At 37.4% G+C, this 16,385-nt stretch overlaps 1 protein-coding gene across 2 annotated transcripts in view; it reads left to right on the top strand.

Moving 5' to 3' along the window:
• Nucleotides 1-626: 626 nt before the first annotated feature.
• LOC132130170 (protein FAM219A-like) overlaps nt 627-16,385 on the top strand; it is a 20,598-nt gene continuing 4,839 nt past the window's right edge. The window contains exons 1-3 of one of the 2 annotated variants that reach the window (XM_059541846.1): nt 627-871; nt 12,439-12,538; nt 15,217-15,319. In XM_059541846.1, the coding sequence (XP_059397829.1) occupies nt 812-871; nt 12,439-12,538; nt 15,217-15,319 (263 nt within the window). In that variant the 5' untranslated portion in view covers nt 627-811. The remainder of the gene's footprint in view (nt 872-12,438; nt 12,539-15,216; nt 15,320-16,385) is intronic. The other variant, XM_059541848.1, reaches the window with a different exon arrangement.

Genomic DNA, 16,385 nt, shown 5'->3' with positions numbered 1-16,385 from the left:
TGTACTTTTACATTTTTTGACTATAATTTTTCACAGTATACATAATGCTCATATATCACATCTTCACAAAATCTACAGTATGTTTGCTGCAGACCGCTGAAGAGACTTGACTGGATTCTTGTGGAGGTTGTTTCAAAATAAAGGTCATTCAAAGGCGTAATTTGAGCAAAGTCTAAATCCTGCTCTAAAACACCACAAGATGGCGATAGCGACACTTGTCTTTCAAAGTTTCATAAAAGCTGACACATGCAAAAAATATAAATATATATATATATATATATATATATATATATATATATATATATATATATATATATTTTTTTTTTTTTTTTTTTTTTAAATATTTTTATTATTATTATTTTTGATTTACAAATACAAAACAAAACCACAGTACTTATCACAATAAACTATTTATTTATATATATGCTAATAAATTATAAAAGTAATTTTTAACACTTTTCGTCGTATTAATTTTTTATGGTATCAGTATCTGCACGATTTTCATATTTCATCTGCTAATATTTGCTGTGCTGCTTTTAATCTGCCAATCTACCTCACAGGAGTTGTGGGTTTCAGGCTCATTAATTATTCATGTACTCGTCATTATGGGAGGGGTTCCGCAACCGGAAGTCAGATGTTGCTGTTGAGTCACCCCTGACTGGTAATAGCCAGATAGCGGAAAACAGCTAGAGATGATGGTGGAGAGTTCGGCATCTTTGAACCATTCCAGAGAGTGAATAAATGCGTTTTTCAATTAGGATATCGCCTTGAGCATTTGTGCTTTACTTTACAAGACTGACGTTTAATCAAAATGATGGAAGAAATTGACAGATTTCAAGTACCACCAGTAAATCCAGAGCTGTTGGTAAGTGTCACTCTCACTGCATGGAGAATAACAGCGTGTACCTACCTTTACAGGTTGTGGGAAATTAAACCGTGTGAGAAGATAGTAATTCTGTATTACCTCATTTAACCTGCCCCACAAACGCTGGTACATTACCACATGTCATCTAGGATCGGTAGTTGTTTTTTTGTTTTTTTAGACAAAACGTAACTATATGTTGACACTATGCCAGTTCTCACATTAACTCAGTTGTGTTTATATGTTCGTAAACCTGCCTTAATGAGACACAATAAAAGCTGATATTATTTTTGACTGACAGAAATTTCTGTTTTTTTATTATGTGCCTGATAAGTGAATGGAACATTCTTTTGAATCAGAGCTTTTCAATGAATCGATCCGCGCGGTTTGTTCACGAATGGATTGAATGGAAAAGACGATTATTGTTCAAATGAATCGCCATAAACCTACCCATCTCCACCCCCTATATGTGGATCCAACCCAGCCCCCTGGATTTTGTGGTCTGCAGTAAGGGGCCACTGAATTAATGAGCTCTCACTTATGTCATTTAAGTAATGATGTGAAATTAAGTTACTTTACAAAGCCGAATAGCAAAAAATGTGACACATTAACTGCACTGCAATGTTCTTTTTGTGCCAATGTCAGGGCCACATGATACATCTTTATTTTAAAATGAAATTGAATTCAAATCTGTACATTAAATGCAATTAAAAATTAAAGAACCGTTAGAATAATTTGTTAGAGAAACACAATGCTGTAGAATTTACGCACAAGGATGAAAATTACAAACAATACAGTCTGGAAAGTACTAGACTTGAGTAGATTTGAACTCGTCAACCCAATCCGACAGTAGTAGCAGACAAATAAATCTTGAATAATTTTTTCAGAGCTTGTGTAAATAAATATGTTTTCATTCAGTTAGTATGCCTGTATTATCTGGTGGGACTGAAGTGTGTACTTTAGAATATGCTGGTTTGGTGAGATATGGCCCGGGATGATAATTCCATTATTTTTTCATTGGCGCCCCATTATTCCCAAAGTGCCAAAGTCCCAGCTGTTACCCTATACAACAAACAGTGCTTTCTCATGCTAATTCAGTCTTCTGTGGGCAGAAAAGGAGATAAACCCATTGCAACATGGGTCCTGTTTTTCAGAGAAGAAAAAACTCCTTCCATTTAGGGATTTACTAGTTATTGGCTTTCGGATTTGTTGAAGATGACAGCCTATTAGTACACATAAATAAGTAAAAAAAAAAAAAGATGACTAATTTTAATTTTCTATTGACATGTGGATAAAAGGAGGGCAGCAATGACAGTAAGCTGCCAGAGAATCAGTTTACGGTGACTGTAATTTTGCCAAGTAGGCAGTTTTCCAGGATCAGCATATTTTTTTGGTTCTAGAACAGCATTCCTGTCAAACAAACATTGTCCTGACACAATCCCTAACCATTCAAAACCCTATATATCAGTGGGAAATTTAAGTAGAAGAACCCATCCCAATAATTATATTTATATATCTATCTATATATATATCTCTATATATCTATATATCTATATATCAGTTGGTTTTTGTTGGTTATCTGATTAGCCAACCACTGTCACCTGGTAGTCACCTTATGGATCATGCTTTGCTTTGGTTGGTCAATAGTACATCTTGCCATATTATTCCACCAATCCTTTTCATCGCCTCAGCTGTGTCAGCATTCGCTCATCTTCATCTCCTTCATCAACCTACATCACCAACATGCCTTGAAATGATTGACATCCATATAAAGATCCTGGAGGTCCCACATGATGCCATTAATCTATATTTAATCTAAAATCTTTACTGATGTTAATAATTGACCCTCACATTGACATCCATTTTAAAGTCCTTGAGGACAAACATTAGTCCATGTGAGAAATTTAACACGAGACAGTGTGTGTGTGTGTGTTTCTGTGGATGTGTGTCTTGCACTGCTCTAGATCAAACAGACTTGCTTATGTGTTTCAGTTCCTATATATTTCTAATCACTTTAGTCTTGTGACAATGCTCTAAATCAGCTTTAAACAATGAGACCAGAGAAAGTGTTGCATCAGATTGGGTTCTGTAGTGCTGTGAGGCTTCTCTTCTCTTGGTTTTCTCCAGTAGATTGCATACATTTCACAGGCAGTTGTACATGTAGCTGGTGGAATATGCAAGACTTTGATGTTCTTTTTTGTGGTGTTGCTCTGAGATTTGTGTAGTCTATGTAGCCTAACAAAAGCTGTCTGGAAAGCTCAATAACATTGGCTTACTCAACAAAGTCTTTTATAGACCACAAAGTACAAAGACAAATAGCTTTTTAAAATTGATTTTGATGTGAAGCATTAACTCCTTGCTTTGGAGTTGTGTTCTGATGCTCGATTTAAAAAAAAAATTATATTGTGGAGGAGCAACAGCTGGAGATAAAGATGAATGACAATGTACTTCATGCCCAGCATATGATTAGATGCTTCAAGAGCTTGATGGTATCCTGCTGGGCTATTACCCACAATCCCCCGCTGGTCTCTTTAGCTGGTGCTGAGCTTAAAGGGTTTGTGAGAGCCCTGCCAGGCCTACAGCTGGCACTATGCCACGACTGAACCAGTGGACAAAGAGGTTTCCTTCAACAACAAGTCTGCTTCATGTTTGTTCCACAAATGGATTTCTTTATGATACAGGTCATTTTTTATATCCAGTAACCCCTCCAATGGTTTTAGCATCATTTAGTTATCGCTTACATGAGCTAAGCATGTTTGTTTTGTTAATGCCAGACATTTGATATAAAATTAAATTAATTAAATAAATTAATTAATTTATGCATTTAGCAGACGCTTTTATCTATAGCGACTTAAAGTTTGTTCAGGCTTTGCATATTTACGTATCATGTGATCCCGGTAGGGCTGGGATAAACGATTATTTTTTAAACGATTAATCTAGCGATTATTTTTTCGATGCATCGATTAATCTAACGATTAATTTTTTCCAGACCGATTCGATTTTGAATATATCCCCATTAATTGACTACTAACAATTTATACATGTTGATTTACATATCTGAATGAAAAAAACATGAATTCCTTAACATTGCAATATATGTTTATTGCTCTTAAAATTACAAAATAAAAGACTGACTTAGAATGCATTACTTGGCACTTGTATAGAGATAGCATTCAATAAAACCTTGAAGCCTTGAAAACACATAGCTTACTGAAACAAGCTTACTGAACACATAGGGCCTAGCTTACCGAAAAAAAGTTCTTCTTTCAGATGAAAATAACAACAACTTGATGTCTAGCATTCAATAAAAAAGATCACCCAAAATACTTGTTTAGAGCAATTAAAAGAATACAGTAACCAATGTAAACTTGAGGGATTTAAGCTAATACAGAGAGCTTTTCCAAAGAAAAAAAAAAAATTTAACAGTGGGAGCCAGCAGCCTGTCATGGAGAAAAAAAAAATCTCCGAATGCTCCACGTGAAACTTTGGCGTTCCCCCCTTTTTCTATCGTGTCTAATGATTTTGGTTAATATGCACGAGGGGAGAGGGAGAGAGAGAGAGAGAGAGAGAGAGCAAGACAGCGCTTGTGTAGTTTGAAGACTGTGAGTGCGCGAGCGCGCGTGAAACTTTCGTGTTTCGCCCTTTTTCTATCGTGTTTAATGTTTTTGATTAATATGCACGAGGGAGAGAGAGAGAGCAAGAAGCGCTCGTGTTGTTTGAAGACTGTGAGTGCTCGCGCGCAGCCGGGGCTCTCTCTCGTACGCGCCCTGTCAGGCGCAGCAGTCATTCTATTCTACATCCGATCAAATAAGGCTTTGACAGCCGCCAAAAAAAAAAGATCAATGCAGAAAAACCCCTGGATTGGTTATATAACGTTGGACAGATTGTTGATCCAGCCATCGCGTATATTCAGCGCACATAAGGTAAACGTTTTGAAAACGTTTTTTAGAGAAATAAAAACAGGTCGACGAATCGATGCGCATATTTTGCGTCGACGTATTTTTTGCGTCGACGTCATCGATGACCTCGACGCGTTGTCCCAGCCCTAGATCCCGGGGAATCGAACCCCCAACCTTGCGCTTGATAGCACAATGCTCTACCAATATTTGATATTGTTTATAGGTGGGCGGTGGAAAAAGTTCAGAAGTAGTGCTAAAAATTAAAATGTATGTGTGTCAGTGTTTTTATATATATATATATATATATATATATATATATATATATATATATATATATATATATATATATATATATATATATATATATTAATATATATATATATATATATATATATATATATATTAATATATTAATTTTTTTTTTTTTTTTTACCAAATTGTCTTTTGGCTGCAGTTTCATGTTTCAGTTAGTCATCTGGTGTGACATAAACTGCACCATAAACATAGCATTGCTATAATCGCATGGCTCTAGTGGCTCAAGATGACGGCCCAAAGACTCTCAAATGGCCACATGGCCCACATCCAATGAAGGCAGGCTTTTTTTTTAGGTCATAATAGGCACTCTGTTGACAGAGGCAGCTTGGGTGTGCTCTCAACATTTCATCCAACAAGCTCCCTCTGTTCTGCCTCTCCCTGTCTTGAGTGATGTCACTGTTCACTCCCACTCTACGTATTGAAGGCTGGAGCAACAAAACATGCCTGGTGTCATGCGAGCCAACTATGCAGGAAGTACCGGCCGGTTACTATGACAGCTAGAATCTCTCTCCTTCATCCATCTCAACCAGCAGCTGTGCAGAAAAAAGGCTGAGGAGAATGGAAGGTGTGTTGGCCCAGACTTTGAGTAGTAATGAAGGCGTGTACATTTTATATTGGACAACAAGACAGTAAGATTTTTCTATCCATCTGTCTAACTTTAGTGCCATTAGTTGTATATATTTCTAAAAGAAATGTATTTGTAATAAAGACTCAAGACTTGCATATTGTAAGAGACCTTTGACTATTAAGCATATTTTACTGGCCTGTTGTACTTTTGATTTTATGTTACAGTTTGTTCAGAAATTTTGTCAGTAGATGATTTAAAAAATAATTTCTATTAAATATAATTTATATATTAAATGTATTTTATTTATTTATTTTTTGCCATCACTATACAAAATTAAATAAAAAAAATAAATAAACCAGTATATTCATAATTGATTAGTTTTTCATATTTCCCCATTGACTATATTAAGAACGGCTTGTTGTTGTTTCTTTTACAATATTACAAGTTTCCTGATATTTTACGTTAAAATATGCAAAAGGTACATTATCTAATTAAATATAAACTAATTAGGTTAGACCAGTGGTTCTCAACCTTTTTTATTCCGGCGGGCCACACTATGGTCCAGTGCAAGTCTCGCGGGCCGCACGCATATAATTTACATATTACGTCACCAATACAAACCAACCTGATTTATAATATTATAGCCTAAATATTATGATATCTAATCTATTACATTCATTGAAATAAATAAACAATTCTACTCCCCATAAATAAAACACCTGATGCTGTCGGGAGCTAACCAATTATGTGAGATTCAGCTCGAAAGGAGTAACAGCACAAAGAAGTTGCGATTGTAAAGCCTGTGTTATGGTTTCCGGATGAGCAATCTGGACACTTACGCATTAGCACTCGTTAGCTTGTCATTAGCGTTTTCATTCAAACCTATCGCTGTTTTCTTTTCTCCTCTCCCTCGCTCCAGTTTTTCACAAGTTCATCAAACAACCGCAGTAAGAATATTTCATCAAGCACGGTGAGTAATGGCTTCTCCCGTCATTGTTACTTGCACCTCTTGCCACATGTACAGTTTATCTATCTCTGTCGCTGATGAGGGATTCACATGTGATAAATGCAGGGAAATAGTTAGGCTGACAGAGAAGATTTCAGAATTAGAGACACGCATCCAAACTTTAATTGAGGACAGTAAGAATGTTAGGGCTCTAGATACGGCTTTGGATGCGTCTAGCTCAGGAATTCCTGTACATTGTTCGGTTCCGGAAACAGAGCCCCAGCAGCAGGGCAACTGGGTGACCGTGAGGCAGCGTAGTCGTGGGTCAAAACACCGCTCTTCTGTTCCGATCAAAACATTAAACAGGTTCTCCCCACTCAGTGATGCACCCACTGAGAAACCTGATGAAAGTGCTCTAGTTATTGGTGATTCTATTGTACGGAACGTGAATATAGAGACACCAGCCACCATAGTCAAATGTTTACCGGGAGCCAGAGCGCCTGACATCTTGGCAAATTTAAAAGTGCTGGCTAATGCTAAACGTAAATACAGTAAGATTGTTATTCATGCCGGCGCTAATGATGTTCGACTTCGCCAGTCGGAGATCACTAAAAATAACATTAAAGAGGTGTGTGAACTTGCAAGCACGATGTCAGACACTGTAATATGCTCTGGTCCCCTCCCTGCTTACCGTGGTGATGAGATGCATAGCAGATTGTCATTACTCAATGGCTGGATGTCTAAGTGGTGCCCACAGAATAACATAGGTTTCATAGACAATTGGACGAGCTTTTGGGGCAGACCTGACCTGTTTAAAAGAGATGGTCTTCATCCCTCCTGGGGTGGCGCCACTCTTCTCTCTAGAAATATGGCAAATAGTCTTAGTGTTTATACTTGACTAACTGGGGCCCAGGTCAGGAAGCAGACAGACTGGCTAAACCGACCGTCTGCTAGCTGCCTCCCGTCACAGAGGTCAGTTAATTCTCAGCACATAGAGACTCTTTCACCTAGATATCACACTATAGAGACTGTGTCTGTTCCCCGAACTAGAAAATACAAAAAACGTCCAAACCAAGTTAAGATTAACAAAGGTTAAGGTTCAACAAATAAAAAACAGAAGCAATATGGATAAACAAATGATAAAGCTTGGCTTATTGAATATCAGATCCCTTTCTACGAAAACACTTTTTGTAAATAATATGATCACTGATCATAATATAGATGTACTCTGTTTGACAGAAACCTGGCTAAAACCTGATGATTACATTATTTTAAATGAGTCCACCCCCCAAGATTACTGTTATAAACATGAGCCACGTCTAAAAGGCAAAGGTGGAGGTGTTGCTTCAATTTATAACAACGTTTTCAGGATTTCTCAGAGGGCAGGCTACAAGTATAACTCGTTTGAAGTAATGGTACTTCATATAACATTATCCAAAGAAACAAATGTTAATGATAAATCCCCTGTTATGTTTGTACTGGCTACTGTATACAGGCCACCAGGGCACCATACAGACTTTATTAAAGAGTTTGGTGATTTTACATCCGAGTTAGTTCTGGCTGCAGATAAAGTTTTAATAGTTGGTGATTTTAATATCCATGTTGATAATGAAAACGATGCATTGGGATCAGCATTTATAGACATTCTGAACTCTATTGGTGTTAGACAACACGTTTCAGGACCTACTCATTGTCGAAATCATACTCTAGATTTAATACTGTCACATGGAATTGATGTTGATGGTGTTGAAATTATTCAGCCAAGTGATGATATCTCAGATCTTTATTAAGTTCTTTGCAAAATTCATATAGCCAAAATTGTAAATTCTACTTCTTGTTACAAGTATGGAAGAACCATCACTTCTAACACAAAAGACTGCTTCCTGATGTATCCAAATTCCTTAGCATATCCAAAACCTCAGAACAACTTGATGATGTAACAGAAACTATGGACTCTCTCTTTTCTAGCACTTTAAATAAAGTTGCTCCTTTACGCTTAAGGAAGGTTAAGGAAAACAGTTTGACACCATGGTATAATGAGCATACTCGAACCCTAAAGAGAGCAGCCCGAAAAATGGAGCGCAGCTGGAGGAAAACAAAACTAGAGGTATTTCGTATTGCTTGGCGGGAAAGTAACATATCCTACAGAAAAGCATTAAAAACTGCTAGATCCGATTACTTTTCTTCTCTTTTAGAAGAAAACAAACATAACCCCAGGTATTTATTCAATACAGTGGCTAAATTAACGAAAAATAAAGCCTCAACAAGTGTTGACATTTCCCTACACCACAGCAGTAATGACTTTATGAACTACTTTACTTCTAAAATCGATACTATTAGAGATAAAATTGCAACCATTCAGCCGTCAGCTACAGTATCACATCAGACAGTGCACTATAGACCCCCTGAGGAACAGTTCCACTCATTCTCTACCATAGGAGAGGAAGAATTGTATAAACTTGTTAAATCATCTAAACCAACAACATGTATGTTAGACCCTATACCATCTAAGCTCCTAAAAGAGGTGCTTCCAGAAGTCATAGATCCTCTTCTGACTATTATTAATTCCTCATTGTCATTAGGATATGTCCCCAAAACCTTCAAACTGGCTGTTATTAAGCTTCTCATCAAAAAACCACAACTTGACCCCAAAGAACTAGTTAATTATAGACCAATCTCGAATCTCCCTTTTCTGTCCAAGATACTAGAAAAGGTGGTATCCACACAATTATATTCCTTCTTAGAGAAAAATGGTATATGTGAGGATTTCCAGTCAGGATTTAGACCGTATCATAGTACTGAGACTGCTCTCCTTAGAGTTACAAATGATCTGCTCTTATCATCTGATCGTGGGTGTATCTCTCTATTAGTTTTATTGGATCTTAGTGCTGCGTTTGACACAATTGACCACAACATTCTTTTGCATAGACTTGAACACTTTGTTGGCATCAGTGGAAGTGCATTAGCATGGTTTAAATCGTACTTATATGACCGCCATCAGTTCGTAGCAGTGAATGAAGATGTATCCTATCGATCACAAGTGCAGTATGGAGTACCTCAAGGCTCAGTACTAGGGCCGCTACTCTTCACACTTTATATGTTACCCTTGGGAGATATCATCAGGAAACATGGTGTTAGCTTTCACTGTTATGCTGATGATACTCAGCTCTATATTTCTTCGCAGCCCGGTGAAACACACCAATTTGAAAAACTAATGGATTGCATAGTCGATATAAAAAACTGGATGACGAGTAATTTCTTACTGCTAAATTCTGAAAAAACAGAGGTGTTAATTATAGGACCTAAAAACTCTGCTTGTAATAAACTAGAACACTGTCTAAGACTTGATGGTTGCTCTGTCAATTCTTCGTCATCAGTTAGGAACCTAGGTGTGCTATTTGATCGCAATCTTTCCTTAGAAAGCCACGTTTCTAGCATTTGTAAAACTGCATTTTTCCATCTCAAAAATTTATCTAAATTACGGCCTATGCTCTCAATGTCAAATGCAGAAATGTTAATCCATGCATTTATGACCTCAAGGTTAGATTATTGTAATGCTTTATTGGGTGGTTGTTCTGCACGCTTAGTAAACAAACTACAGCTAGTCCAAAATGCAGCAGCAACAGTTCTTACTAGAACCAGGAAGTATGACCATATTAGCCCGGTCCTGTCAACACTGCACTGGCTCCCTATCAAGCATCGCATAGATTTTAAAATATTGCTTATTACTTATAAAGCCCTGAATGGTTTAGCACCTCAGTATTTGAATGAGCTCCTTTTACATTATAATCCTCTACGTCCGCTACGTTCTCAAAACTCAGGCAATTTGATAATACCTAGAATATCAAAATCAACTGCAGGCGGCAGATCCTTTTCCTATTTGGCGCCCAAACTCTGGAATAACCTACCTAACATTGTTCGGGAGGCAGACACACTCTTGCAGTTTAAATCTAGATTAAAGACCCATCTCTTTAACCTGGCATACACATAACATACTAATATGCTTTTATTATCCAAATCTGTAAAGGATTTTTAGGCTGCATTAATTAGGTAAACCGGAACCGGAAACACTTCCCATAACACCCTATGTACTTGCTACATCATTAGAAGAATGGCATCTACGCTAATATTTGTCTGTTTCTCTCTTGTTCCGAGGTCAACGTGGCCACCAGATCCAGTCTGTGTCCAGATCAGAGGGTCACTGCAGTCACCCGGATCCAGTACGTATCCAGACCAGATGCTGGATCAGCACCTAGAAAGGACCTCTACATCCCTGAAAGACAGTGGAGACCAGGACAACTAGAGCCCCAGATACAGATCCCCTGTAAAGACCTTGTCTCAGAGGAGCACCAGGACAAGACCACAGGAAACAGATGATTCTTCTGCACAATTTGACTTTGCTGCAGCCTGGAATTGAACTACTGGTTTCGTCTGGTCAGAGGAGAACTGGCCCCCCAACTGAGCCTGGTTTCTCCCAAGGGTTTTTTCAACATTCTGTCACCGATGGAGTTTCGGTTCCTTGCCGCTGTCGCCTCTGGCTTGCTTAGTTGGGGACACTTCATCTACAGCGATATCGTTGACTTGATTGCAAATAAATGCACAGACACTATTTAACTGAACAGAGATGACATAACTGAATCCAATGATGAACTGCCTTTAACTATCATTTTTGCATTATTGACACTGTTTTCCTAATGAATGTTGTTCAGTTGCTTTGACGCAATGTATTTTGTTTAAAGCGCTATACAAATAAATAAAGGTGACTTACACAGCCAGCGCGGACGCAGACTTCAATTTATACTTCTGAAAGCGCAGGCTGATGGTTCGCTCTGCAACAAACATGTTAACAAACAATTGTACAGAATTATTGCACATCGCTGTATTTATATTCATTTATTGACGGATTGCACAGGTTCCAGTAGCAATGGGCTTCTTCACACTGCCTGCACATGTGCAATTGTGCTTTTGAAGACTACTGACCACGCGCACCTGTCTGCGCGGTCGTCTGCTCAGAGCCTCGGCACACACTCTCCGATGACAATTTTTACGTCATGCCTACCTAGCGGTCCATAGCAGACTCGCGGACGCAGAAAGTATAAGGAGGCTTTAAGATGCAGTCTGTAAGACGCGCACGGGAGCATGACCCTGACGCGCAACATTGCAGAAAATGTGCGTTCACAAAATGTAGCCTATGTTGATCCAAATATGGAAAGCACTTTCAAATTTAATAATATGAGGTTTTCTCCAGACATGTTTTGCCACATTTCTTCAATTAAGGATTGCTACGTACTATATGGTGTTATTTGCTTGAACTTCAAGTGAGTTGCGGGGCAAACCGAAAATCCAGCACTTCTCCTTCACTACTGATACTGCGACTATTCTTGTTTGTACGTGTTCATTCGCTGGCATTTTTCACATTTCTTTTTTTCTCAGAGAGAGACTTATTAAAATGACCTGTTTGAATGAAAGTGTGATGACATTATTGTGACTGGTGTAATTTTACCCAACCCCAGTAAAATCAACACCCTTGATACATGCCCTGCCTCTCCAGATGCCATTATTTACAACCAGTCCAATTTTTGCTGTCTATTTTTCATCAGCACACTGAGCATGGTTGGGGTTTTAGAGAGAGCCCTTCTATGTTACATTGTTTCAGATTTGAAAGGCTTTTCGAGATTTGCTCTCTTAATTCATATCGAATCCATAGCTTCGTCAAAATCCATTTGTCAACGAATCAATTTTGGAAATCTATTGCATATTGCTAATATCTAGCGTCTGCACTCAGGAATGGAGTGTTGCATCTACTTGTAAGTATGATTGTTTTTTTTTGTTTGTTTTTTTTTGTCAGGATCCCGCAGCAACGTCCACTTTGGAGGCTGAAACAGGAACGAGAGAATCAGAGTCAGTCACCATCAACTACAAGCCCTCTCCACTGCAAGTGAAGATAGGTAAGGCAATGATCTGAATAACATGCCATATCGACACCAGTGTAAATTGTCCATTTGAGTGTAAAAACAACTGAACTGATTCTCCCACTTGATACTGTGATTGTGAAGCATACAATTTGGAGTGAGAGCTAAGAAACGATTAGCAGTAGGCCGTGTGAAATGGATGACCGTGGTTTCCGATAAGCAGGAGTTTAATGAGTCTTCAAGTCTGAATGGTTCTCTCACATAAAGTAACTACAGCTTTTCAAATACAATTGTGGAGCTCTTTTGGGCTTATCTGCAAGGACATTTGAAACATGAGCAAAATTAATTTCTGTGTAAATTGCAAAAAACATCTTTATCTAATTTGTCAGGTTTCAAAAGCACCTAAATGGGGAAGTCGTGGCCTAATGGTTAGAGAGTCGGACTCGCAATCGAAGGGTTTTGAGTTCGAGTCTCAGGCCGGCAGGAATTGTGGGTGGGGGGAGTGCATGTACAGTTCTCTCTCCACCTTCAATACCACGACTTAGATGCCCTTGAGCAAGGCACCGAACCCCCAACTGCTCCTCGGGCGCCGCAGCATGCTCACTGCTCTGGGAGTCACAGTGTGTGTGTGTGTTCACTGCTCTGTGTGTGTGCGCTTTGGATGGGTTAAATGCAGAGCACGAATTCTGAGTATGGGTCACAATCCTTGGCTGAATGTCACGTCACTTTCACTTTCAAATAGTTATCCATATTTTTGACTCTCTTTTTGAACATTAAAATTTTTTTTAATGCTCAATTTCATTTGAAGCAATCTACTTTGTGTAACTTGTCATCTTTTAATAATGAATGTAATCATTTAATAATCATTTGGAATTTGGTATAATGCAAAACGTATATGTACATTAAAATATTAAAATATCCATTATATCATATATAAACCATAATTAATTATAAACCAATTATTGGCTGTTTACCAAAACAACAACTTTTTATTATATTTACATTTCTATTAAGCTTTAATTTTTTCTTATTTCAGTTTGAGTAATTTTAGTTCTACAAATTATTTCAGTTAGTTGAAAACTAGTTGAGAGTTAGCTGTTTTCAAATTAAAAAGTAATTTTTTTTTGTTGAATTTTTTCATCTAATATTTATTTTTATTTTATTGCAGCTTAATTTCAATTATGTAAAGCAATGTTTCATAATTTAAAATTTAGTCATTTAGTAGATGCTTTTATCCAAAGCGACTTAAAAATAAGGACAATGGAAGCAATCAAAAACAACAAGAGAGCAATGATATGCAAGTGCTATAACGAATCTCATTTAGCTTAATGCAATACATTAGTTTAATAAGTTTTTATTTTTATTTTTTATTAAATAATAAAAAGAAAACACTAAAATAAAAATATTAATAAAAATCAGACCTCTCCAACTGAAATTTTTCCAGTGACTGATATCATGTTAATGTTTAAATTGGCCAGATGTAATTAGTGTGAATTAAATTTAATAAATTCAATTAAGCCAATTGAAAAATTTTGATTTAACTAGTCGCTAGAAATTTTTGAGTTGGAGAGGTTTTTATTTTTTACAGTGTAGTGTGAAAAAAGAATAGAGCAAGCTAGTGTTAGAGAACTTTTTTGCTTTTGTTAATTGTATAATAAATAAAAAGAAAACAAATAAATAAAATACAAAAATATTAGAGAAGCTAGTTTTTATTTGTATTTTTATAGAAAACAATTAGTTGTTTAACCGATATATCCAACAACCAATCAAAGTTCGTTTCGTTCAGCGTCAAGTTTAGGGCCGTAAAAATGTCGCCACAATAACAGTGTGTAAAACTCTCGGAAGTATGTCAAAGATTCTATGCCATGAACTTTAAATATTTCACATACTTTTGAAACTCCAGTGTTTAGTTAATCGTGATAAGCGTTCGTCGACTCGTCATAGTTGTAAACACGATGGCTTTCTTTTTTCGTGAGGGGGTTTGGCGCCATGGCATCTTTGTTTCCAGGTGGAACGTTAAAGAACGCGACACACACGTCTCCCGGAAATCCTGTAGAATTCAACCAATCCGATGATGACTCCAGAAGTGTTTCCACTTTTGTGTCCCATATGCATCAGATGTTTAGCCAACGGTTCGTGGGTGGGACGTCTGAGGCTGAGACTAGAAAGAACCTGCCTGCATCTGTTCACGTCGATTTCTGTTGAGTTGCGCGCTGTAGGGCATTCAGAAATACAGCAGTTGCTGTTGTTAATTAAACTTCACTTTATAGTCCTCCCTCTGACAGCCTTATTACTTACAGCACCGCAGAGAAATCGCCCACACACACATGCAGGCCAGTGGGTGTAAGTCACACAGAAGTCCAGCTCAGACTTCACGCCTGAAGAAACTGTTCTCCAACCAGAGAACCACGCAGAATGGAGAATATTAATAAGACTGTAGTCTCAACGTATCATAAAACTTTGTGCTGCCATGGTAATTATCTGGATTCAAAAGAACACAGTCAAAGCGTAACTGCAGTTATAAATGTATGCAAGAAAGACAGTCTTCAGTATGCAAATGGCTATGAGAATGAAGACCAATACCGATTTCCTATGCAAAAATTACGATCACACCATCAGCTGTTGGTTATGTTTTGAATGCTGAGCGTTCTATCAATGTAAGTCAACAGGAGATTTACAAATTGTAATTTGTTTCCAATTTGTTCTTTCGGTAGAGAAACAGCGAGAGCTTGCGAGGAAGGGCTCAGTGAAGAATGGAATTGTGGGTAGTCCAGTAAATCAGCAGCCCAAGAAAAATAATGTTATGGCCAGAACAAGGTGAGGACTGGTCCACTCTCATTTTCATGAGAAATAACTTCATTAAAAACGACTTTCTTACCAAACCCTCAAGTATGAAAAACACCAAATATGTTTGTATTATATATATATATATATATGTATGTATGTCTGTGTGTGTGTGTGTGTGTGTGTGTATATGTGTGTGTATATGTATGTGTGTGTGTGTGTATATATATATATGTATATATTGTATGTATATGTGTGTGTGTGTATGTGTATATAAAACAAATGTATGGCCTAATAATAATTGTTGATATGTTTAGTACATCAAAATATGAACAGCAACAACATCATATAAATCCCAGCAGCTTTATATGAAGGCTTAACCTTCTGTGAATGTTAATTAGTGTTAGTGCAGTGTGTATGAGGACTTCTGCCTTCCCACCGGTCCCTAGGGCCCTGTCAGGATTAGCTCAAATGCAAGGACCCATTCGCAGGCCTGGTTTAGAGCACAGCTTTAGGCCTGAAGATTAGCTGCACACAGGCCTGCTTACTCTAATATCCAGAGGGCCAGAGATTAACTTGAGCTTTTGTCCCAGGGATGAGCAACAAAAGATGTCTAGCACCGGTTCTGGCTAATGTAACAGGGTTTGATAATGTTAAACTCAGCCATGCCGCTTATTTATTTCATTTCCCTTGCCAGATTTGTCCTAGTACTTAAAGATTTGGGAAAAGTGGATGTTTAAATGAAAGGTTAATAGTTAAAAATAAAAACAAAAAATGCTGCCTTTGTTTTCGAGGGCTTCTAATAGTCAGATATAATTTTATAAATATATATATATATATATATATATATATTTTTTTTAGTAATTAAAAACACACACACACACACACACTAACTAACGGTATACATTGCTGTTATGTCAACCATCAGCAACACCGCTGTCTAGATATTTGCAAAAAAAAAAAAAATCCTTTTTCCATGTCAAATCAGTCACTAATTTGGCCGATGATCCCATAAGAACAACTTGTATAGGACCCCCCCCCTCCATAAAATGCGTCTTCATTAATATTCAAGCATAAACGTACATGTTTGATTTAACTG

This window comes from Carassius carassius, chromosome 47, assembly GCF_963082965.1.
Source record: "Carassius carassius chromosome 47, fCarCar2.1, whole genome shotgun sequence".
NCBI classification, from domain to species: domain Eukaryota; kingdom Metazoa; phylum Chordata; class Actinopteri; order Cypriniformes; family Cyprinidae; genus Carassius; species Carassius carassius.
Note: the sequence above shows the minus strand (reverse complement) of the source record. Positions and strands in the feature narration are given on the sequence as shown.